The 27,572-nt window shown below is 33.8% G+C and overlaps 1 protein-coding gene across 4 annotated transcripts in view; it reads left to right on the top strand.

The window, feature by feature from the left end:
• Positions 1-27,572, top strand: part of FSTL5 (follistatin like 5) — a 542,283-nt gene that overhangs the window by 176,588 nt on the left and 338,123 nt on the right. For all 4 annotated transcript variants that reach the window (XM_045831808.1, XM_045831806.1, XM_045831807.1 and 1 more), the window contains exon 4: positions 3,970-4,218. In XM_045831808.1, coding sequence (XP_045687764.1) covers positions 3,970-4,218 — 249 coding nt within the window. The remainder of the gene's footprint in view (positions 1-3,969; positions 4,219-27,572) is intronic.

Here is a 27,572-nt window from a genome sequence, read left to right as displayed (position 1 = left end):
GGTTTTTAATTTCCAATAGTCCCTTTTAGTTTTGTATAAATGTTCTTCTTATTCTTATTTCAGGGATTAACTTAGTCTTTATTTCTATGAGGATATAATTACTGTTTTTTTAATGTTTAATACTTTCATTTTACATTGGTTTTATCTACTCGTTTATTGTAGCTTTATTTTCCATCCTAAAGAGTTTACCTAGATGTCCAGTTAATGCTGGTTTTCGGTGTTTTGTTAAGAAGAGGAACATCAAAGAGCTGACTTTGAATTTCTGAACCCTAGGTTATATTTCCAATCGTAAGCTTCACTATGGGTGGCGCGGGTGCGTCACTTTTGGGGAACTCCCAATACTAGGTTACAGACCCCCTGGAGTAGAGTTTGAGTCACCTGCCTGAAGGCTGTGCCTGTGACTGTCAGCTGGTCCTGCGGCTGCTGGGCTGGAAGGCACAGCTCCGCAGGCCTTCAGCCTTCGGTCTTCGCAGCTCTCAGGTGGTTTGTGTCTGGGTGAGTGAACCTCCACCTTCTCAGAGCTGTGCAGTGGAAGGGATCTCATAATTTAACAACTTCTCAGTTTTCAGCATTTGCCTCTACATTAAAATCACCATCACTCTCATGTTCTTAAGTACTTGGTATTGCCAGTTTATGCACTTTTTGAGGAGCCTGTGTGGCAAATAGGGTTCTCAGAGTTGTGAGATTGCCTACTGAATTTTGAGGGCTGCTAAGCCAGTTTCCACTTTGCCACATGTTTTCAAACTTTTGATATTTTGTTTTCTTTTCTCCAGTTCTCCTCATCCTTGTATAAATCTTTTAAAATAATTTCTTTTTAGTAGTTTTGAAATGTTTTAGCAGGGAACAAATGATCTTCATGTGTTCAATTTGTGAGAATAAAGCAGAAATGCACTTAGGAAAATACAAGTACACTAGTGTACATGTTCACTATGATAGACATACATATATGTAGATTATGTATATTGCATGAGTGTAAAATATAGGCAAATATTCTCTATTGCTTTCTTAATTTCTGAAATGTCCCAAAGTAACAACTATCAAGAAATTTTAATCTATATTTCATTAAGGGAAGCTGTGTATTGGGTGAAGATAATTTCTGTTTCAGTTTATTTCTTTTTCTTAAGGTTCAGGAGAGGGTCTTTCAGTCTATCCATTTCTCATCAGACTATCTGTGAAATGTGTTTAGATTTATCCTATTGATTACCACTAGGACTAGTGTAAAACATAGGTAGAGAATTTGTTAATTGGGTGTAATTGGGTAAAAGTTGAATATAAGGAAACAAATATAGAGTAAAAAAGACTGAAAGTCAGAAGCAACAAAGTTATGTGCAAATGAAGCAGAATGCGATACCCAGAACCTTGAAAAAAGTCATCTTGTGTAGAAGAGTTCCATGAACAGTTCAACTTTTAGTTACCTGTTTCTGGTGATAGAGAGATGTATGGCTCTGACTGTGCAGCCCTAGATGTCTATCAGAATTTTGGTAACAGACATACACTCAGTGCCCCAGACAGTCATTGGTAGTCAGATGGTTATGGAGCAGAATAGAATTTCCTTTTTCAGAAAGACATCATGGGATGGTGGACCTTGTTGCATGTTCCTTGTTGAAGAAAGGCAGAGAGTTCTGCAACACTGATGCTGTGTACCCAAGAACAGAGAATAAATTGGAAACAAAAATTCTCTGGGTATCAAAATTGAGAGGAATAATTAGTCTCTAAGGCTTTCTTTCCCTGCTATCTCGATGTCCTCATTCTTCTCTTCACTGACCTCTCACAAATGCCTGCCAGATTGGAGCTCTGGTGCCAAACAGAATCAAGGAAGAACAGGAAGAGGTGTCACTTTCATTACTCAATAAGTTGACAATGTGGACTGAAAATTTTGTACAATAGAAGAAATGTGGTCATGATCTCCAAAGTTAAACAGCTGTATGCATTTTGTTTAAGAACATTTTATGCATAATGATTATTTTCTATAAAATATCATCGACATTGTACCATACTGCTGAAACATTAAGGGTTAAGGAGAGTTCATGGGCTAACCTTGGGGCATATCACATTAAATACTGTTTCAGTGTGTATCAAATAGCACGTGAATTTTGGATTATAACTCCTTTGAATATTGCCTACTTTTTGATTGTTTATTAGAATGAAATAAAATAACAGCAAACACAATATTTATGTTAATAGCTGTCATTAATGTTGCAGTTATTATCTGACATATACTATTATAAGGGCTTTACATGCATAAATTTACAATAACTATTTGAGACCAGTTCTATTACCATCTACATTTTACAGATGAGAAAACTAAAGCAAGAGAAACTGAGAAAACTTCCAAGATGAGACAAGTTACTGATGAAGCTAGGTTTTAAACCAAGGCTTTAGGATTCCAGGTACAATGCTCCTAACCACTAGTGAGCAAATGAGACTTTTTAAAGTTACTAGTTCTCTTATGACTAAGGGTGATAATACTCCTAGTCAACTTGGAAAACTTTTCCAAAAGCCACATGGCAATATTTACAATGTTCCTTTCTGTATATACTTGTTTTTTTACAACATATTCACTCATATCTTTGTCTATTATTTCATGTAGATGGTTTCCACATTCAGGTTCCTAGACTATCTACTAAGCTCAAGTTTTATATTGTCAATTTTCTATTATACCTATCCCCTGTATATTCCACCACAATTATAAAAATTAATGGGAACAAAACTCAGGCAGAATTATGTAATGGTTAATTGCTCAAACAAACATGAGTTTGAAGCCTGGGACTAGCACTTACAATTATGTTACGTGGGGCATTGCAAGTATCCATGTTTAACTACTTTCTTCATTATTTGTAAAACAGGAAACACATAGAATTTATTTCAAATGATTGTTACAAACACCAGAGCAGAAAAATGCTCAGGAAAATGCTTTAGTCAGTATACACAAATGGTGGTTATTATTAAAAGGAGAAAAGGTTTGGCAATGTTTTCTTACTCTTCTCCACTTGAGAGCTGCCACTCAAAGAGCTAACTACATACTATATTGGTGCTGCCTTTTAGTAATTAAAAATGTATATGGTAATTATTTAAAAATAAACTCTTTAAGAAGAGATATGTCAGGTTTTGCTAGCTTTCCTGTATTGGAACAATTAGAAGAATTGCCTTAACAAATTAGGAAATTATCTCTCTAAAACACCTTGTAAGGGTATTATAAAAATGACAGAATTTTATGGGACATAGAATATTGCTCACTTGTCTTCATAGTCTCTTCCTTTCCAATCAATTCCCACCTGTCAAAAATCCTAATAATGAAAAAAATATAATCCCTGATCTACTCTTACTTCTATTAGGAGGCTTTCATTAGTTTTCCTCAAAAAATATTTTCCTCTAAAATTCACATAACTTGGAGTCTCCAATGTTACCTCTTTACCTTATAAAATATTGTTTTAATCATCTTATCTCTTTCCTGAAATATAAGGCTCTCCCAAGCCTAAGCAAATGATAGGTCTCTGAGTATACTTTTCAGCCTTTAGGCATTGCCTTTATTTAATGTGTGGCCCTAGACAACTCTTTTTCTTCCAGTGTAGCGCAGATGCACCAAAAGTTTGGACAGCCCTGGATCCTCTTTTTACAGATGGACAGTTTGGCACAGAGAAGTAATTTTTTCCAAGCATGTAAAACTAGTAAGTGGTACAGCCAGTACTTGAACTCAAGCAGCTTGACTGTAGAGACCTTGTTCTAAGGAACACACTACTCATTGGGGAGAAAGAAGAAAGCCCAAGGAGAGAGAAGGAGAGGGAGGGAAGAATGTGGAAAGTATTCTGAAAAAGTTCATCTGCTGGTTCTAAGTCCTTTCTCCACTGAGTGCAACCGAACCCTGATTATACTATATTTCCCTTAGACAAATGTTTTCCCTTGAAACTTTAACAGGAATGTATTATTTGGGCATATGAATCCCAATCATTTTCTATTCTTTATCCTCAGGATTCCATATTCAGAATGGCCCTTTGGGGTCCTGTGAAAATAAATACTGTGGTTTGGGAAGGCACTGTGTCATCAGCAGAGAGACGGGGCAACCAGAATGTGCCTGCATGAACCTTTGCAAACGGCACTACAAACCCGTGTGTGGATCCGATGGAGAGTTCTATGAAAACCACTGTGAAGTGCACAGAGCTGCCTGCCTGAAGAAACAAAAGATTACCATTGTTCACAATGAAGACTGCTTCTTCAAAGGTAAGTGCAGGGTGAACCTAAATTGTCACCCCTCTCTGGTTTCTTTTTTTTGTTGTTTTTTTGTCACCCCTAAATTGTCACCCCTCTCAACTAGTGCCTTTAAGTTTAAACTCGAACACAATTTTATATCTGCAAATGTCTGAAACGGGAAAGGAAAAAAAAGATGTGAGCTTAGTTACACTGTGAGCACCAAATGTATAAACATTTTCATGGATATGATTCTGAATCTTAGTTATGAGAACAAAGCTGGCCAAACTATGACTCAAAATTTAATATAGTTTACAGCATCGCACCATATGGCTTCCCAATCATGCCGTTGTCTGAGGGACACCGAGTGGCTGGCCAACGCAGTCCACCCGCCAAATCCACCCAGTGAAAAGCACCTGGAGTGGAGCCGTGGGAATAGCGAATGCCAAGGCATGCTGTGATAACATCTCATTTCCTCCTGATTAGAAAGGATGGTTTCCTTTATGCCACATAATTCAAATTTTATGGAACCCATAAATGCCCACTAAAATAACTATGAAGAACTCATGCTAAACTCATTTAGTAAATTTGAGATGACCATAACTGAAAATTTAAAGTATTGGTATTTACTTTCATGGTACTCAAAATCATTGGTGGTTTTTTGTGGAACAATATTGCTCAATATCTAATTTGACAAATTATTTTAACATGCTATCAAAATAAATCATTGAACAGTTTTAAAGTCATTTATTTATTTCTAATTTTTTTGTTATTTGAGTATTTGTACTGGACAGCATATTTGCTTGCTGTTAGCCATAACCCAGACTGAAATTCTGATGTGTTAAGTATATAGGACTTCTATTATTTGAATAGCTCATTGATCAATCTGGTTACTAATCTTTGGTTCCTTGTCCCAGTTTCCCAGAATATTCTTGAACTATATTTACACTTAAAAACTTGTTAGATATTTTAACTCTTAGCTTAAATTTATGCTTCAACTATGTCATCACACATCATTTGCTGACCAATAAGATATAGTTATTATTCAAAAATTGTTCTTTTTGAAACTTGGTAGAATAAATGAAGTATTATTTACAGGGTGATGAAAAAATTATACACAGAGCTTTTAAATGATATACATGAAATGCTGTGTGTCATTGTGGCTACTAGAAGCCCTTTGATATAAGTGAAGAAAAAATATAAAAATAGTTTCCTGACAAAAATGAACATTTTTGATAAGATACCTTTAGGCAGGTAAGTTTAAGGGAAAAATTGCTTTGAGTCTGATATATTGATGCATGTGATTATGTCTGCCAAAGAAACCTCTGACTGTATCATGTTTCATATGGAATAGTAGGCAGAATTCAGAGTACATAATAGAAGATTAAAAGCCTTGTGCATTGATAAATGTTTGCATAATACTTGCCATGGTTGGAAAAAAATTGTCTTTAGTCAATATACTTTGTTAATTAAAAAAAGTTTCCTGACCAATGTAAACTGTGTGCACCTTTACTACAAGCACAGACAATTTTATTATATAAGATTCTCTTTCTTTACAAAAAGAAGAGCAGCTATTTTGGTTTTAAGTTCAACTTCTCTCCCTCTTCTATCAAATCCATTTTACAAATAACTAAAATTTATTATATTAACATTGTGCTTTAAAGTTCATAAATGAGTATTTTTTCTGTAATTTTGATCTGAGATGGTAAAGTGGAAATTTTTCTACTCCACTGATGCATGATGTTATAAAACTATGTAAATATATACTATTAAGTTAATTTAGAATCATATTCTCCAGCTGAGATTTCATCCAGTGACACTAAAAAATTGATTATTTAGAAACATATGATATTAAATATCATGTGGGGAAATCTAGTGTATTTAATTTTCTGCTTTATTGCTGGATGCTTAGGCATAGTACAAGTCAGTATGTAAATCGGCATAGAGATAGATGAACTAGATATAGCTAAGAATGTTGCCTCCCTTATGAGTATTTACACAATGGTTTCAGAAACTTTGGTCCTTCACACTTTTACTAGGCATATTTATTACATCTACAATTAATTCGAAGTCATTCTACATAGTGTTAAAATTCCATTTATTCTTTTCTGGTTTAGTTAACACATTTCCCAGGTCTCAGAATTTGTGGATCTGCTGTTTGTTGGTTGGTTTTGGTGTTTTGCCTAACAGATATATCACCCACAAAAGGGCTTTATATCACCAGAACGGAAGTAGGTGGTATAGAACAAAACAATAAATTGCCTATTTTAGTAGTGGACAATTGGCTAAGTTTTGGACATAAAAGAAGACTCTGTATAACTGAAGGCTTGACATTGTGGTGATGGCTAAAGTAAATTCTTGTGGTTGTGAATAATATTGTCTTTAGAATTTCAGCTATTTATGGTTTCCATAACGGTGCAAAGGAAAAAGCAAATCAAGTTTTGCGGGAACAATCCACATCCATTTGTTTAGGGATTGTTTTGGGGGCTTTTGTACTACTAAAAAGGAGAATTGAGTAGTTGCACCAGTAGAAGAGTGGCCAACAATACCTAAAAAGTATTTTATCTGCACCTTTTCAGTAAAAGTTTGTTAACTTCTGCTTTAAAACATTAATAGTGCCTTCCAATTAATTTTTGAAAATGTTTGCAAATCTTTACTCTTCTGGATCTTCCTGGCTGTAGTGACAAACACACATGGTGAAACTGAGCAGAACACACACCTGTACACAAGTGGAGACAAATAAAACAGGAAATCTGCAGAAGATGACTTATAGTATAAAAGTAGATAACCTCCTGGTTATGATATTGTGCTATACAGAGGTTGGCAAAAGTAGATTTACAGTTGTGAGTACATGAAAGGCAGTTTGTTTTTGTATTATATTTATTAATTATTATATTATTTTCCATACAACCAACTGTCAACCTGCTTTTGCCTACCCTGTCATTCTGCAGAATGTTAACCATTGGTAGGAACTGGGTAGAGCATGCATGGCTCTGTCTGTAGTATCTCTTACAGCAGTATGTGGCTTTACAGTTATACCAAAATAAAAGAGTTCGGTAAAAAATAGTACTGGAAAAATACTAGCAGATACTTCAAACAATTTTAAAGAAAGTACATTTTGCATTATTTGTTAGTTATTTGAACTTTAAGGTAAGTCCTATTTGTTTCACATATTGAATTTGTCAGAATTGCCTTTGGTATTTTTATTTAAGCATTAAAAATAGAATATGTTTAAAAATAGATTATATTTGTACAAGCATACATATTGATTCATTGTTTTAAAATTAAAATAAGAATTCAGGTTTAAGAATACATATATGTATATGTTTATATCTATATGTCTGTAGTTATAATTATATTTATAACTATATAGATCTTCTTACTGTTATTTATGTTGAATATTTAAATGTTTCTGTAGTATGCTCAACATTTTCTATTAGTGACTCTTACATGTAGATGAATTCACTAAGTATTATCTTTATGATTTTGATTTTGTGGAACTGTAGATAAAACATAACATACATATAGAACAATATTTTTCTAATTTTTTTATTCAAATGTCTCTGATTACAAAGAAACTGAATATAATAGGATATAGAATAATATACTATTTGTTTATTGGCATTAAATACTTTATGGTGATGCTTAACATAGCATAAAACTTTCTAGTTTTCCGTAATGCCTAGCTATTCATTATAATGACGACCATTTCTCATCCCCACCCCCACCGCCAAAGCACTTTGTAACTGCTGGAATTCCATGTCACTTATAAAAGGTACAATTTCCTCTCACCCTGACACCAGGTCAGTCTGTCACAAGTGGCAGAATTTACTTACTCAGAGTATAGACATAAGCTGGAGTAAGAAACTCAATATGTAACCCGTGCCAAATAGGGAATTAAATCTTTTATGAGAAAGTCAATTGAACTGAAACCCTTTCACCATTTACTGTGTTGAGAATAAAACTGCCATAAAGGCAAATGTTCTGTGCACTTAAATGTGCATCACAAACAATAACGACTTGGGAAATATGGTTTTATGGCTATATGTGTGCTCTTTGAGCGAGGTTTGACTTTGTGTTCTTTTTCATGGGTACAGTCTGGAGAGACATTTATATTCCATTTTTAAAGTTAGATCTTTTATCTGAACCTTTTTTTTAACATTGGGGCTTGTAGAATTTAGGCTTAAAACTTGGTTGCCAATGATATTTTAAAATATTTTAGTATATGTAATGTGCTAATCCACATTTGCTTTCAGGTGACTTTTAAAAATAAAAAGTGTACCTTAGTAAAGATTCTATTTTACATGCAAAGTCTTTTTTACTATTTTGTGAAAAATTGTAATCTTAAAAATATATGAAATTTCTCTTTATTTTATTTATTTAGTGGTTAAATGAAATATTATTTAATTTACTCTAAAATAGAATATCTATTAGATGTATAACAATATTATTTTACTCTCCTAATCTCCACCAAAAAAAAAAACAACTTTATTGACTAAGTTGCTGTCTTACTGCATTTAATTTTTGTCAAATTTCTCTGCTTGTGACATGTAGGAAGTAAATGTAACTTTCACATACACATATAATCTTATCTTGTTTTTATACATTTTTATGTTCTATCATTTTTCTTCAGTTTCAAGTAATAAAATAAATATTTTACTTTAATATTTTATTTCATATTTTCTATGGCTGTTTGAATATTTCATTAATAGTTATAAGCACAATACTCAATAGTGACAGAAAAAAAATGAGAACATTAGTTTGAACAATTTGTCTTCTATCTTGAAGCTGTTTAAATATTGTATCAGTCATTACCTCTCACTGACACCATCACTTATCATGTTTATTTGTTCAGTATCCTATTTTCAAATGCTGAATGTGATTTTTCTGTAGCTTACAAAGTGAAGAACTTTCTTACAACTGTTATTTTTCAATGTAGTTGATATGTCCTCTTTGATATATATGTTTTTTTAGCAAAGCAGGATAATGAAAAGCTTTCCACTGATTAGACATGGTACATATAATTGGGGATAAAAATGTTCTATCAAAAATGTAGTTGAATGTTGTCTTCTATTAGTTTAATTTACATTTCAGTTTTAAAATTCTTTTTAAGAGGGTGCCTATGGGTATTTCAGAGAATATTTGAAAACTTATTAATGACAAAAATTTAAAAGTAAATAGGGAAAGTTCTAAGTTTTGCATGTGATTACCATGCAGACAGTGATGTAAAAAAATAAAACATTTTTTGTAGGGAATAACATTAAATGAAGGAGATTTGGCATTTTCCAGAACAATAAAATATGGAGGTAATTGTCAGTGTTGTTCCTTTGATATTGGTTAGGCCAAGTATAAAGAGCATCTTTAATTTTAAAATGTTAAGTTAATTGAATGCATTAATATGCTATAAGTCTATTTTTGGTTTAAGAAAACACATCATCTCAATATAAGGTATTGATTAACCTTGTTATAATACAGCTTCAGTTTTGGGTGGTGTATATTCAGGTAGATGTGATGTATTTTGTGTGTTCTTTTATGTGATAATCACTTTAAGAACTTATTTCCATTTTCCCTCATTAATATGTGAATTTCCAGTAGCTTGCATAATGTTTTTCTAAAGCCCCCAAACCTGAACACTAGACATTAGTTATGATTACATTTTGTCAGTACTTTTTCCTATTTGCATATCTAAAGAGCTTACGAGTGACTACAAAGTTCTTTAATAGAACTTTGACTGCTAGGTCAAGGTTAAACTAAAGTCCATGATATGTAGAAACACAAAATTTGGTTACAGTTTTAATATGCATCCTGGATAACACATTTATCTCCACTTTTTTCAGGGCTGGAACACATAATATGGGTTATAAAGAAAAGACAGTAACACATTACACAAACATAAACTTTGTAGTGAGGATTTCTAAACGGAAATTATCACTTCATTTATTTCTTCCAAAAATGAATGATGTTCAAAAATCCACAATAATTAAACATAGAGATATAATTTTAAAAGAATAGTGAATTGAGACAACTGATAATGTCTCCAAAAATTACATCCCAAAGATTCAGAAAAAGGTTCATCCCAGATAGGTCTTACTAGCTGTCACTTATTTAAATCATATCACTGTGATTCAAAAGTACAGAGGAGAAAGTATGAAAATCTGTCTGTGAGTAACCCTTAAACGATAGAGATAACAACTTGGTTATCATTAAGTGAGAGAACCAGGAAGAAGATTAAATTACAGCAGGCAGCCAAATTAAAATGTACAATTGAGGTCAGAATAATAAATTTTGGATCTTGATGGATTCATAGAAAAATAGCTAAAATGGTTTTAGTTGTAGAACAATGAGGTAAAAATAAGTTTTGCCAAGGCTGGGCATTTTTTGTTTTTAGATAAGACTAGAATTTATTCCTACAGAGGAGCAAGGTGAAAGTTATAAGGTCAATTATAAACTTATTTCAGTTGTCCAAAAGAAAGACTGAGATGATGGGGTTTGAAACAAGAAGACAAAAATGCCAGTAGGGGTACAGAATTGTCTGATTGCCTTCATTTCCTGTGGGTTGGACATAGAATTTAGGGAATTAAAGAAATAAGCTAAGCATAAAACAAACAAACAAACAAATAAATGATTTGAGGAGTAATTTACTGAAACGTGAAGCATTGGGGGATTTACACATTTAGAAAGAATATTTATACAAATACATATGCATTTAAGGTTACTTAAATTTGAGTCCTTTTTAGACAAGCAAGGGAAGTTTTCATTTATGCAAGTGGATACAAGTCAGAAAACCAAAGGAGAGTTTGGAGTCAGATTTCTACATTTACCAGTTATATTTACATTAATAAAGAGACACGGCAGGGTACTCTGTAGTTGGGATCAGCCGTAGAGTGAGTGCACACTGGGAAGCAGAGAGCTGAGGACAGAACTCTGTTGTACTTCATCTTTGAACAGCCAGAATGGGGAGGAAAAACAAGCAAAGGAGACAAATGCATAGTCACCAGCAACAGAAGAAAAAAAAAAAGACACTGTAGATACACAGAAGCTATGCAAGAAAGTTTTTTTTATGGTGGACAAAATGACAAGCCAAATTAAATGTTGCCCAAATCAACTATGATATGATGAGAATTGGTAAATGATCATTAGATTTGGAAAGATGAAGGCCATGGTTAACTTTGGTAAGACTATGTAAGAGAAATAGAAGCTGAGGAAGTGAGACAGCAAGAACGGAAAGTTCATTGGAAAAGTGTTTCTCTAAAGAAATGCAGGTGTGTGGGGGCATGCATTCTGTAGATATAGACACATATACATTGGTGAGGATAGAAACATGTGAATGGGAATAATGAAACGGGAAAATTTATAAGGCAAGAAAAAGAGGAGACAATTGTCAGGGAGAATGTGATCCAAGAAACGAGAGGCAGATTTGGATTTAGATGAGAATGTTCATTCAGAAGAAAAGGAAAATAAGACCTTTCAGGTGCAGGTAGATAGATGTATTTTATGATATGAAAGTATGTTGTTCCCGTCTGGTTTCTTAGATTTTTGTAGTGATGTAAGAAATGAAGCATCTGTTGAAAGTGACAGAGAAGGTGGTTAGGGAGATTTAAGGAAACTACAAAAGGAATCTAAAAGGATTTCCAACAGTTTTAAAAACAGAACGGTACCTCTGCTTATAAGTTTAATGTGAGAGTAGTCTTTTTTGGTTATGTATTTTTCTGCAATACAGTCAGCTGCTTAGATTAAGGCATTGAGAAGATGAAGAATTAGGTTTAATCAGGATTTTTATTTTTCCAGAATATTATTATAGATAAAGAGAGAGTTCAAAGCCATATTTTCCATCTCTTTCAGAGGCAGTATGTTATATATGTTATGTTATAGATGCCTTACTATGTATACCTGCTGTACTATCCCCAGGTCTCAGGATGGATATCTTTTGCCTCAGCTGGCAAATAGACCAGAATGGATTCTCCAACCAGCTCTATATCCTGAAAATTGTATTACATAATTTGGCCTAACTTTCTAATGCTAACATCCACTTTACATCTGTGCCTCTTAGTTAAAATATCCAGTAATGAAATCTGTTTAGATAGGGTTGGCCAGGCCACACCTTTCCAAGGTATTTGGAAAGCATATTGGCCAATAATAGCTGGCCTCTATGCTTTTATTTTAATGGTTTTCCACCTCTGATTATTAGTAGGCATTATGATGAGTATAGGGAAAAACTATACAAATAGTTTTTACATATGAAAAAAGGACTATTGGCCTGTAACTCTCCAAGAGGGATGTGGATGGGAAATTATCTTGAAGCATATCTAAACATATCACTTTATTATTAATGCTATGGGAAAGGTATAAGTTACCCAGAAAGCTGAGAAGGTTATTCTCGATAACCATTGTAGCAAGGTTGCACTTTGACAAATGAAACTGCTGTATTTGGTCAAGTTAATTACTTGAAAGTTCAAAGCAGCTCAAACATTTTCTACTTACTATTTCCACATTTAAAATAATTTTATTTATTTTATGTTTTAATCAATCTGGCTTCTGATAATGTTGGAATACAGATTGACTTAGTGTGACTGTTCCCAGCATTGTTGGTATTTAATTCATTTTTTGAAATAATTTTTTCCTAAGATGGAAGAAAATGCTATTAAAAATTACAAAAAATGGAAGAAAATTAAGAAAGAGGCATGAGCATTTGATGAATCTAATTGGGCATTAGTATAATTAATTTAAAAGAATAATGCGGTATATGCTTGGTTAATTTTTAAAATACTCAAAATGTTACAGGTTTGTCAAGAGGCTTCAGGTAATAATTATAAAAAGTAACTAGAGAAATAAAATACATGCATATGTATACCATGGAATATACCTTTTGTTTAGTGAAGCACGTTTTTCCCATGGTGTGTAAGTGCCACATTGCATCCAATTGTTTTTTATGGATGCTTAGATTTTACTCTGGGCAGTTTATTATTACTGAGGATTAGGTCCAAATTATAGAGAGCATGGATCCATAAGAACCATATTCAGCAAGAAATGAGACAATCAAATTAAGAAAACAACAAGGAAGTTAAAACTCACAAGAAATGTGTGAAGAACTAATTTCCCCTTCTCCTCATGCATGTTGACTCCTGCAGCTTTGAAAGGCACCGCGTATTGCTTTGATATGCAGGCAGGGTTCCTATATAAGGATTTACATCCTCAACTTTACTAAGTTTATTCTATCAACCTAGGAGATTCTGGTCATTCACTCTACTTTCAGATAAGTGATGGTATCATATAAAGTGTAGTAATGTAGTGTGTAAACTAAAGCATACACAGAACACCAGAGAACCTAATAACCAGGTATGTGGAACATGGAACATTTTGACTAAGTTGAGTATGATAAGGAGGAGAAAGACTTTTGGAACTTCTCATCTGCACTCTATCTCTCTCATCGTTGGGTATTCATCTACTCCCAAACAAGTACAGAACAGTACATTAGAGCTCTAGCTTTGAGGTATTTTTATGCTTTATCGAAAGCTATAATTTATTTTGTCAATCCCCTCATTTACTTATCTTCAAAATATACACATGTATGTAAATTAATTATACCAGACAAAACTGATCATTGTTTATTTTACACTTGAAAAATACTGGTAGGCCTAAACCAGTGGCACTTCTAGTGAATATAAAAGAACATGTAAGTTGGTATGGGTGTATTTTCCAGTATTCAGAATAATAAATAAGGCATTTAGCTGAGATGACAGTCTACAAACATAAGAGTGTGACTTTGGGGTTTAATTAAATTTATGTCAAAATTATTTTCAAATCCTGGGGAATAATATGCTTGAATAATATAGTGCATACTTTGGCCTTTAAAAATTTTAACAAGTAGAAACATTTACATGACACATTGGCACAATCTCCATAGCTCAGTATACAACATAGCAACAGCTTCGTTCATTATTTCCACAGTAAATATGCTTACTGACTCCTGTATAAATTTGTCACTGCTGCATCTACATCTACTGGAAACACCGGGGGTTGCAGTGTGTTTCATTTAAACATGAATGTATAAGGAAAAGATTATGCCAGGCCCTTTGTATGTAGTGCTAATTATTTCAACATCAGAATACTACTACAATAATAAATAGAAATCTTAGCTAGATATCCAGACATTATCTTACAAGCAATAGTGGGTACGAGGTGGCCATAGTTGACTTCAGATCATCCTAAATAGCTAGAAAATCTACTTCTAGATACAGAAGATGATTTGTTAGTCAGAAACAAAGCCTCTCTTCACCCCACCCCCTCCACAGTCACCCTCATCCCCAACCCCAAAGGGACCATTGCTGTCTGATACTTGAAAGCAGCAACTCTGGTGCAGATAAATCCTTACACTGTGGCTTTTGGAAGACGTCAAGGCATTGACCCACTTACAACCCAGTTTTCTGACCTTATTTCTTCAAAGAAGCTCAGAGGGACAAAACTGTTAAGTGCTTAGAAATTGGCCTCTATTCCAACCTTTTTCAGATCAGATTAGAGTGAATGGATCAATTTCAGTTTGGGCCTCTAGCTACTTCAAAAACCTATCTTCTTTTTAGCAAAGCACCTAACCTGAATCCCTTTGTCTTTGTCATTCTACTGCTATTACTCCTTTCCTGACTCTTGCATATTGGTGTAATCTCTTTACTTCATGTCACAGCCAGCAGCTAGTAATGAAGAATAAAATAATGATTACACTTGATGATATCAGGGAGCATCCATTATATTTGTTTGAATCTGAGTGGTTTCTTGTAATTTTCTTGGGACTCTTAGAAATACCTTGTCCTCAGGACACACAAGTCTCCTTTTCCATTCTTCTGTCACATGATCTGTCTTGTCTACTGACTCAGGAGTTTGGAAGTTTTGCCTCTAAAGTTATCATAAAGCTATCACACTGAGCTATAATTTCAGAGTTTTTATGCCAAAATCATAGGTTAAAATATTGTCCAAAGTGGGGCCTCCAGAAACTTCCAGGTTCAGCCACATTCTAGGCTAGAAAAAGCCTGTTTTACAAACCTGTCTATTCATGCTTCTCTTCTGTTTGGTTGTGCTTTGAATGCTCAGTGTTTTCAAAAGTCAACAAATCTCAACCAGAGCTCCCCTTGTCCACACCATCATATGTCTCCGGTTTTGGATATCACTGGCAAACATTATATATATCCTTCATTTATACCTACCTGTGCATTCCCAAAGTCTTCACAGCAACAGAATAAACAATGTTTTGTTGCATTTGTTTTGCTTTATCTAAGATACACATATGATCATAATCTTCTTGCAAAATAAATGTCCCTAATTTCCTTTATGTTCATATACAGTAGTCCTCCCTTATCCTTGGCTTTCCCTTCCACACCTTCAGTTACCTTGTCAATCATGTTCCGAAAACATTACATGGAAAATTCCAGAAATCAACAATGCCTAAATTTTAAATAACTAACCATTCTGATTAGCATGATAAAATCTCTCAACTTGCACTCCACCCCGCCCCTTCTGAATCTCCCCTTTGACTGGCATTTCCACACTGTAGATGCTCTCCACCCATCAGCCACTTGGTAGCTGTCTTAGTTGTCAGATCATCAGATTTGCTGTTGTGTTATCACAGTGCTTATGTTCAAGTACTCTTTATTTTTCATAATAATGGCCCCAAAGCACATGAAAAGTGATGCTGCCATTCAGATATGCTTGTTAAGTGAAAAGAAGAAAGTTCTTGATTAAAGGAAAGGGGAAAAAAAAACTCATGCTGAGGTTGCTTACATCTAAGGTCCAAAAGAATTTTTTGTTCATGAAATTGTGAAAAAGAAAAAAGAAATCTGTGCTAGTTTGCTGAGAGAGAGATCACATTCATATAGCTTTTGGTATAGTATATTGTTATAATTGTTCTATATTACTATTAGTTATTGTTAATCTCTTACTCTGCCTAATTTATAAGTTAAATTTTGTTATAAGTATATATGTATAGAAAACACACACACATATACATATATATATCTGCAGCTTCAGGCATCCAGTGTGGGTCTTGGAACAAATTTCTTACGGATAAGAGGGGAAGGCCATCTTACAAAGAGGCCATTCAAGAGACTTTTTCCTGAAGACAAAATGTCTGTGATGTGTAACAGCATCTCTAGAGAAACATAAAAAGCTCAGTTGTTTTCTGACTAAACACCACTTATTACACATGAAATTACATTGCAGATACATGTTATTTCCCAATAAAAATGCCTGTAACACTTGCAACTAAATTAAATTATTCTTAAAATAATTAAAACAGTTATAATGTGAAAAAAATTACAATGTGATTATTAATTTACAAAATATGTTTTTGCTAGTTTACTCTAAAGTTAATTTTAATTTTTTAATTTTACACATCTCATTATGGGTGAGAGTAGTTTTTCATCTGATTTACTTATAAAGTGAGTTTTTATATAACAGTTTGGTTAAGCACAGTAATATGATTATGATAGTCATATAATAAATTTATAATACACAAAAATTAAATATTTCATATATACATTTAAAAGAGTAATGTATATACATATATAAATATATGAAAACTTAACATTTACAGCAACATCAGTAATCTTTATTTTTCTAGATATTATCACAATAGAACAATGGCTTTTTAAAAGACTGTCAAGACTGTTATGCTGATATGCCTCAGTACTTGACTGGCTGAGGATTCAGTGATTTTAATGTAAAATAAATAAATATATTACCAGAAATAGTAATATTGATATCATAGACAAATCATTATTACTCTTTACAGTTTTTTTAGTGAGAAAGAATGTGTGTGTATCTTGGCTTCCTTTTTTATTGTTTCTTTGTTTTCCTAAGAATATCATATACACATCCTTAATGCTGTGGGTTTCTGCTGCGTGCCAAACATGGCCTTACTCCTAAGGAAAATTAAAAAAAAAAACTAGACACTATTTAGTTTATTATATAAACTAAACACTATCAGTGTTGCTTTGTATAAATTGTTTAGAATAAAGTAAATCCTCAACAATAAATTTTACTTATTCTGAGAAAAAATAAATAGGATACTTTAAATAATTATCTCTCAGCACTAATCAATAATGGGTCAAATTTTGTGGAAATAAACTTCCCATGTTTAATGATCAAATTGTAAAGCATTTGAATAAAGTAAATTTTGAGCCACTAAAGAAATGATCTTCTTGAATCCTTAACTGTGTTTTAAGTCCCCCAATCATCTCCCTTATGTTTTGCACCTGCAATTTCATGCTGAGATAGAAGTGCCCACACCTATGAGTTTGACAAACTTCATCAAGATTTTGCTTACTTGTGAATCTCTAAGTTATCAAATCTGAAAATTCTAATGGAAGTAGAAAAAAAGAACCTTATTCTTTACAGTTTTAGAATCTGAGTTTACTTTTAAAAATGAGTTGTGTCCCACATATGACTATTCTAATACATTTTAGGATATTTAAAGAAATTGTTCTTTTCCTGATTGCCCCACCCCTACTGCCCTTGGATTGGGTCTGGATTTTGTCTAGTCACACTGTCTTTGTCACTGTCATAACATTGCCTTTCACCTTCTGCCATCTTTACATGATTGAAGCAAGGGCTGAAGACTTGAAAAATAAGTGAGGGGCCTAGAGTAAACACAATGAGGGCTCGAATGGCCAAGGACGTGCAATGTTAATTAGCCATGGATCTAAGCAACTTTTGCTTTTGGAGAAAAAAAAGGACTAAATACATTTTGGGAAAATTCATATACTCCTTCCCCAAGAGGGAATTATTGCATATAACTAAACACCAAGATATGTTCCATGGGCCGTGTCACGAGCATATGTTCGTGATACAGTCTTTCCTCTAAGTCAGCCAGGCAACTGCTGGGCTAGCTGCCTGCTGGGCAGCCCGGCACCAAGGAACAGACAGAAGTCACATACGGTAACTATGCTGTTCACTCAGCTTTTATTGAAGGCAGGGTCACTCAAAGTAGAACATCAACATATACTCATATTCTACCAATGTAAGAGAAATACGACACACACAGAGCAATCCGTGAGGAATAACGATCCCAAGTCTTAGTTTGCGTGTCTGGGAGACTGCAAGGTGGGCAAGGGAATTGTCAGGGTCTTGCGAGGAAAGGCCTACAGAATAAGGTGGGCAGCAGGGCAGATAAAGTCCTCAGTTCAGAAGGGCAGAACCTCCAGTGGCCGATGCCAAGGGAGACCAGCGTGGCGTGGAGCAGCACTGGTGTGTGGAGCTTGGCTGTCTCAGCAGTGGTGTGGAGCCTGCCTCACTTATACCTTGAAAATGCTATACTCCGCCCTTCTGGATCTTTTCCATAAATGTGTTGGCACCCCTGATGCCAAGTGGGGAATTTTCCCAAGAACCTATGGGTAGTATATGGCTATTCTGCTTGACACTCCTGCTGACAAGTGTGTAATTTCCCCAGGAGCCTATCTGTGAGTGGTCTCGCTATTGGCTATTAGCCATGGCTATTCTGCGGATATCTTAGGTATGTCTCCTTGCTGGTCATGTCTGCTCTTAGGTAGTTTCCCTCTTGAACCAAGTGGCATGGCCGACTGACAGCCATTGTGGTTGACATAAGTGACTCCACTTTGTCATATATACTTTATGCTATCTTGATTGGACCAGTGCCATTCTATTGGCCCTGCTCTCCAAGACCATCAAATTTGGGGAAAAGCTCATTGTGACTTCTATAACTGAGCTGTTTTTTGAAACAATTTAAAAAAATGTCTTTATGTACTATACCTAAGATTCATGTTATACATTGCAATTGTTAAAAAACACATTTCACTAAAACTCTAATATAGTTATAATAAGGGAGTTTTAATAAACTAATAACTTAATGAGGAAGGGGTGGAAAAAATAAAGGTTGGTTTCATGTATAATTCAGGAAGAAATGAATAGAGAAAACTGTTTCTAAATTATCTTCTTTTTATAGGACAAAGGTGTAATGATTTTTGAGAAGTCTAGAAAAGAAAGCTTTAATTAATTAATTTATTTATTTATGCATTTATTATCTTTTTACAGTTATCTTTGTTACACCAGAAGGATACAAACATTGTATTTGAATAGAACATTTAGGGCCAGTAACATCAATGGTGTCCTTTAAACTTTGTTAAAATTGATGGCACATAAAATGAGAAGAGAAATTTATAGAAGACTTAATAACCTGATCAAAAGAAGAAAAAGAAATAAATGAACTACATGGGGGAAAAACAGTTGTTAGCACTTGGCATTTAATGCCCTATAGGAATAACACCTATTAAGAACATCACAAAAATTTCTGAAAAGGTGTTTAATATAGTCGACTGTTGACTCTCAGTAGGGTGAACATCCTGACTTTGCCGATTAATTAGACCTTACCATGCAAATGTATAAAAGCTTAATATTGGTGGGCAACTTTATGTTTCCTTGCCTGACAATTTAAACTATTATATACAAAATTTAAAAAAAAATAACTCTCTCTACTGTTGTAGATACCAGACAAAAGATACCAGTAATTTGGCTAAGGCTTATTGGTTCATAAAACCATATCTGTGAAAGTCTTTGTATTCACTTAGTGGACTTAGATGAATAAATGCATATTTATCAGATCAGATATCCTATGATTTTAATATTTTAAACTGATTTTACAGGCTCTTAGGCAGGTATAATCTCTATTAAACTTAAATAAGAAAAGTATTGCTATGTAGTTTATAATTGGTAATAATATTAAGTTAGTGTGTACCTTAAGAAACTGAGAACAATTAAATTTATCAGGATACATGTAACAAAGAATATTTTGGTTAAGAAACTAAAGAGAACAGGTGAGGTTGAAAATGTTCTGTGTATATTGTTGTCTTTATTTGGGTTTTAATTATGTAAACCTAGTAATACCCTAATTTTTTCCTAACTCAATCCATTTCAAAGATTTGGTAGAAATTTATAAAATTGTCATATAAGATTGTTACTCTCCCTTTCAAAACACCCAAGATGTATGTTAATATTCTAAACTAAATGTAATCTCTTAACTCTAACCTGAAGATTTCACATGACCTTATCAATTCCTATATCTTAGATACCCTCCATCACGAGTCCTGATTGCTCACCCATCTTAGCCTTCATGTCCATCTTCGGTGACAATGAAACACAGCAAGCTAATTTCTACCCGAGGGCACAAACATCCCTGTTTGTGTGCTGCTGCTAATGTTACTCCTCAGACCCTCACATGGCTCATTCCTTCAGTTCATTCAGCTCCCATATATCACCTCCTCACAAGAAACACTTCATAAAAGACCTTTATATTTTTCTCAAAAGACCATTACCATATATATTACTAGCAATTTATGTCTTCTTTTCTTTGGTAGGTTTCTTATTAAAATGTAAACTCAGTTAGGGCAGGACATTGTCATTCTTGTAGATGTTTATGCTCAGAATCTAGAATTGAGGTAGCAGCTCAGTAAATATGGAATGAATGAATGAAAGCATAAATATTCAAAAATGTCTGTTAGATGTTTTAAAAGATGACAATAAGAGTGGCTTAGAAAACACAGTTACAGATTATGACTAAATGGCTAACTGATATTTAAAGAGTTAATCTCAACACTGCAGATGATCTCCAATATGCTCAACTATTGCTTTAGTATCTTCACAAATGAGAATTGGTGCTAACGAACGAAGTGTGACCAGACAATTCTACTGTTTGGATGTGTTTGCATCCTCTCATGTTTCAAGGTGTTACAGACATCTTCTGCAGTGGCTTTTAGTTCACACATTGCTATCCTTAAGAAGTTTTTTTTTTTCCTTCTAGAGAATCTCAGTTATTAGCAGCAACTTATTTTGTTGTTCTTGCTGGTCTCTGTGCTTCATTTATTATGTGCATTTCTGCTATAACTCTCCAACCACATTGTCGAGATGACATGCACTACTGTTTAAAGCTGAGGTTTTCTAAGCTTTCTAAGTGGTCCTGCTGGTAACAAGTTCTGTAAACACACATTCTGTTATGTGCAGGTAACATAGGTGTTCTCTTTGCAAATGTCTGGCTTCCTTGGATGAAGGCGTTTACTTGTCCTTGGCTTATTTGCTTATAAACATATAGAGTTATGCACTGCATAACCATGTTTCTGTCAACAACAGAGAGCATATAGGACAGTGGTCCCTTAGGATTATAATGTTGCTGAAAAATTTCTATTACTTAGTGATGGTATAGCCACTGTAGCACAATTTCTTATTCACATGTTGGTGGTGATGCTGGTGTAAACAAATCTACTGCACTGTTAGTCATATAAGGTACAGCACATATAATTATATACCATACATAATACTTGATAATGATAATAAATGACTATGTTGCTGCTTTGTGGATTTATTATACTATACTTTTATATTAGGATATATTGTTTGTGCTTACAGAAAACATTTACTGTAAAACAGCATGATGTGTTACTCTGGCACATCTTGTGTTTACCTTGTCTCTTGATTTTATCAGTTTCTCTGGTGCTTGGTTTGATATTGTTTTGTCTTGTACGGTAACATGCTGTATGGGCTTGTAGCCCAGGATCAATATGTTATCCCATGCAGCCTAGGGTATAGTAGGGTATCCAGCTTAGGTGTGTATACATGCAGTCTATGATGCTCGTGTGAGGAAATTGCCTAATGATAGATTTCTCAGAATGTACCCCGTCATTAAGGAGTGCATAGCTTTAATGTCTGTTTTTCTGTTTCTCCCTACTAAAATAATGAAGACAGGGCATTATTTGATATTCTATTTCCATATCTTCAAATCCAAGAAGTGTCTGAAGCACAGATGGTCAGTAAATACATACTAGCTTAAACAACTGAGTGGATAAGAAGAGATCAGCTTCCTGGAAGTTCCACTGTAACTGGCAGAAGAATTTCAGGCCTTTTAATGACACTTATATGTGAGGGTAACTATCAGCAGCTTCAAGATTGTAAGTGACAAAAATATCCAGTTAGTTAGATTTGGCAAAAGTAGGAAATTTAATGGCACATACAATTATAATTGCAAGAGTGCAGTACAGCTGATCACACAGCTCCAGTGATATCCAGGGACTGTGTTCTGTGTCCATGCCCTGCCCCTGTTCCCCTCTGCGTCAGCTCTGTCCTCGGACATTTTCTCTTGTTTCTACAGCACCTTGTCACTTATTTTTTCCCTGTTCCCAGTCCAACAGAAAGATAACTTCCCTTTCACACAAACTGTAATTAGAATCCCAAGATTTCACACTTGGATCACATGCCCATCTCTAACCCTTTGCACACCACTCCTGCTCTGGGCCAGGCCTGCTTCCATGTTGAAGACAGAGTTATTCCATCCAAGAGGGTATAAAAGAAAGGAAGGGTAGCTTTCTAAAAAATTCAAACTGTAGTGCGGTACCTAAAGAAAGGGGATAGAGACTGAGCAGTGATGGATGATGGACACCTCACTAAGGAATATGTACAGATGGGAAATATACTTATGAAAAGATGAGCAATGTCATTTTTATTTGGAAATTGCCAATATTAACAAGTTAGATACTACCACTTCTAAAGAAAACCCCCCAAACTGACAATATCAAGTGATGTTGTCAGAAAAGGCAAAGCTACTGAGACAGTAAAAAGATTAGTGTTAGTCAAGGGTTTAGAGATGACAGATAAAACACAGGGGAGTTTTAGAACTCTGAAGCTCTTCTGCATGATACTGTATGATGAATACATGGCATTATGCATTTATCAAAACCACTAGAACTATACAACACAAAAAGTGAACCTTAACATAAATTTTAGACTAGTTAGTATACTGTATAACGATTGGTTCATGAGGTGTACCCAAGGCACTCGAGTAAGGCATGATGAGGCTGACAGGTAACACGGCGGGGTTGGTGGGCAGATGGGTGCACCCCACTCGCCACTCAAATATTCTGTATACATAGACTTCTGTACATTTTTGTCCACTAATTTTTTAAAAAAGCTTTTCAATCTATTACAAGTTATAGGAACCTTGCCACAAAGAATTTAGGAATTTTAATGACCTGATAGATAGAAAATAAAAGGAATTAGTTACTTTAATATATTAGTATTCCCCCAGTTACCTATTACAAATAAAGTGAATCAAATATATATCTCTTTTTCAATAGTATACTCATTTCACATATAGTATAATCCACTTGAAATCTAAATATTTAGTGCCATCTTAATTTTAAAGATATATAAATTAATATACATTTATGATTTCAAAAATTGTATATTATATATGCTAATTGAATGCTCAATCATCTAAGGAAAAAATCAATCTACTTCACAGTGATTTATTTATTAATTTATTTTTATTTATTCTTTCACACTGACATTAAAAAGGTAGAATGTAAATACACAAAATAAATTTCTGTATAATACAAAAAGTCTTCAGGAAGTAAAAATATAACCTTTTTAATTTTTATAATAATTTCTATGAAATTAAATACCTTATTACCTAGTTAGAAAATGTTAATATTTCTTTCAGTTTTAAGATATTAAAACTTTATTGTATTATTAGCTTTTGCAGCTGCTGAATTGTTAAATGCAAACTATATTTAATAAGTATTAACATTTATTGAAAAATAAAAACTAATTCCTAGTATTATATAAAACAAAATTGGAAATATGAACTCTTCTCAGTTGCATTAATCTGCTTTTATAGTGATAACTTGGTAGTGTGTGATAGCGTGGGAAACATCTCTATAGCATTTAAATTAAGAATTTCATATAAAGCATTAATATATAGGTAGAGAACAGTTAAAACAATTTTAACAGATAAATAAGGTTAGTGTGAACATTTTATAAAATAAGATACTATTTGTTTGAAGGAATTGATAATATTCAATCATTTTCACCAATAAAACAACTATTTTGTATATTTCATTCTAACATAATCTATCTTTTTTACTACTAATCATGGAATGTACTAGTTCAGGGAGCAAAACAATGAAGATACAAAAAAATGCTTATAGAATTGTTAGCACTATTTTTGAGAATTTAGCATTATTATGGAATTCAGTGGTCATGTCAACATATCAAAAATATTAAAGCTAAATGGATATATGTCAACTGTATATTTCCATGACCATATAGATGAAAGAGGAAACTGTTACTCTCTTGTAATTCAGATGGTGGTCGAGTGTCATTTATAAAGCCCAATACTGGAACATATCTAAGGAGAAATAATGAAGGAAAACAGGAAATACACATTTCTATGTGGTTGCGGTGCACCAGAGAGTAAAAACTTTGGAGTCCAGAATACTGGCTCAGAACCCCACCACTGCCACTTAGAAGCCAATGGTCCTCTGGTCAGTGATTAAGGCACACAAAAATAGTGTGCGTGTGTGACATGTGAAAAATAATTCTAATAATTTTTAGTGAGGATTAAACACCAAAATGTATGTGTATTTATCACAGCATTTGTTACAGAGTTAGGTACACTCTAAAGTAATTTGAAATCATTAACTTCATTATTTTATTTTCTGCTTCTTGCTATACTTCTGCTCTGACATATCGTATATCATACTATAATTACAACTGCTATGGATAAGGCCTCGGGTCACTTCAAAAAATCTGCACAAATGCAGCTTCATGTTTCTCTAGTTGAAACAGCTCTGGACTTAAAACTGGCTCGATTTCTGCCCCTGCTACTTACTAAATGGGGTGGCAAGTCTTGTAACTTAATTGAGCTTCTCAGTTAAATGTGAATCATAAACATCACTTAAAAGCTGGTTCCAAATAAAAAGACATGACACATAATACCTTTGAAATAATTAATGCTTATTTGAAAGAGACAGAACTGTAACAGTAGATTTTTTTCTTCTTCATGCAGAGATGGTATTTCTAATGTAATTGTGAAACATAGTAATAAAACGCAGTGTAGCTAAGTGGTTAAGAGAATGAGCATTGTGCTCTGCCTGTTGTGCTTCTGTTGCTTATAAGCTGTAGGACCCTGGGCAAGTTAGCCAAATGTTCAAGTCTGAATGTCCTTATCTAAAACATGGAGATAAGAACAGTTCCTAACCTACTGGGTGCTTGTGCTGATTGAGCACTCCAAAGAATGAAACTGACAAAGCACAGTGCTTGTCACATAGCAAGTACACTGTAAATGCAAGCTAACATTATGACTGATTTTGCTAAGCATTGATTTGTTTTGACAAGTATTAATACAGTCGGGAGAGCTTTACTAAATAATGTGCACATTTTTGCACAAAATAATTTCCTGTCTTATAGATGCTTCGTATACAATATGGGATATAGTATAAACATGTACCACATGAATTAGTTTGCATGTGCATGTGTGTCTACTTAAAAACATTTTTTAAAGGTTTGTTTGTTTATTTTTAGAGAGAAGGGAAGGAGAAAGAGAGGGAGAGAAACATCAATGTGTGGTCACCTATCACATGCCCCCTTCTAGAGACCAGGCCTGCAACCCAGGCATGTACCCTGACTGGGAATCGAACTGGCAACCCTTTGGTTCACAGGCCTGCACTCAATCCACTGAGCTACACCAGCCAGGGCTTAAATACATTTTTAAAGAAGCGTGAATATCTTTGTCCACAGTCAAATAAAAACAGATGACTAACAAATGTTTGGGCCCTGGCCAGGTAGCTCAGTTGGTTAGAGTATTGTCCCCATATACCAAGGTTGTACATTATCCCTGATAAGGGCACATATAAGAATCGACCAATGAATGCATAAATAGTTGGATCAACAAATCAATGTTTCTCTCTCTTTCTCTCTCTGTCTAAAATCAATCAATAAAAATGTTTTGTTGTTTGAATTGTTCAAATATTACATTAAAATGGACATTGGTGGTAGTACTGTAGGTTATGTGAGTGAAGAATTCTGACTTTTCTAAAGCCAGGATTAATAATTTTACAGTGTAATGGAGAAGAAGTGGAACTCTGGAGTTAAGACCTGACATTAGTCTGTGTTCAATCTCTCACTGTGTGACTAAACACTCAGCTCAGAATTAGCTTTCTTCATTCACGGACATAACATTGAGGTCGATGTGTGGTAATGTCCTCCTCCTGGGAAATGCTAAGACTTAGAACTGTATACCAGGTCCTAACTTCAATAGTTTTATAATATAGCTTATAAAAATAAAATTTAAAACATCCTTATATATTTTTGTTTGTTTTTACAATGGATAGAATTTAAGCTCTGCAAGCATTTCCTGGAAAAGTCTGACTAATAAAGTAAAAAGTCCTTCATACCCTCCAGTTTACAACATGAATCTTTAGAGAAAGAGAAAAAAATACCAATTAATAAAAATTGCAATGTCAATTTAGAGCACTGAAGATGTGTAAGAGAGATTTCTGAGGGATTACTGCTGATACTGCAAATCAGTCAGCAGTACGCTGTGCTCATTTGTTTTGTTTTAATAGACTTTATATAGCTACTTAGGAATTACACTGTTAACAGAGAATGCAATAAATATCCAATGTTTGGAAACAATGTTAAATTACCTGATGAGAAAAAAAATGTATGTCTGCTTAGTTTTTACTAGACAAAATACTTTCAGTAATTTTTTAATTGTGCTATTTAATTGGAAATAGTATGGAAGCATTTTGATAATTCCAGTGGCTCAGCTGTTAAGAATTCATTTGATAGCTTTAGCTTACATAGATGACATTAGAAAAATGAAGCAAAACCCTAATCAAAGAATTATGGTAAGATGACAAGTTTAAAATATTAGAATGGGATATAGGACTTGAAAACAGTCTTTCCAGTGTTAAAAGCTAATTATGACTTAGAAGTTCTATTATCTGTCTTAAATTTAAAACAACTGCTAAATGGATCATTTCTTTGTTATTTAGCCATTCAAGCTTCTCTTTGATAAAGGTCTTTGCCATCCAAATGGAATATAAAGATTTTATTGGTCTCTAATGATGCCAACTACAGCTGTACAATCATCATTTTAGAGTCCAAGCTCTGTCTGCTCTTAGAGCTGCCGTTACTTGATCACAATTGCTGAAGTATCTTTAAGTGTATTTGCCTAACCAGATGGTAAATGGCTGTAGAGGGAATACATTCATCTTTTTTACTGTATGACAAAGTGTTAAAACAGAAAATTTAGCTATGTTGGGAAAACACAGACTTGTATCATACTAAAATATTTTTCTTTTTTCTTTTTGTTGCATGAAACAGATGTGAATTCTGCAGCATGAGAATACATTATGGCAAACATTATAATATGCACTTAAATATTTGAATAATCCTTTTAATTAAAAGTTAAGTAAAACATGAAATATTGGTACAAAATATTATGCAATTCTTGACTTATTAAAAAAAACCTGAAGAATTTCCATTTCTATTCTTTTCAACTATTAATTTAAATGATGATAACAACAGGTCTAAAAATCATAATATTCAGAAGTACT

The sequence above is a fragment of the Phyllostomus hastatus genome, unplaced genomic scaffold (genome assembly GCF_019186645.2).
Source record: "Phyllostomus hastatus isolate PE091 unplaced genomic scaffold, TTU_PhHast_1.1 phas_contig_159, whole genome shotgun sequence".
NCBI classification, from domain to species: domain Eukaryota; kingdom Metazoa; phylum Chordata; class Mammalia; order Chiroptera; family Phyllostomidae; genus Phyllostomus; species Phyllostomus hastatus.
Note: the sequence above shows the minus strand (reverse complement) of the source record. Positions and strands in the feature narration are given on the sequence as shown.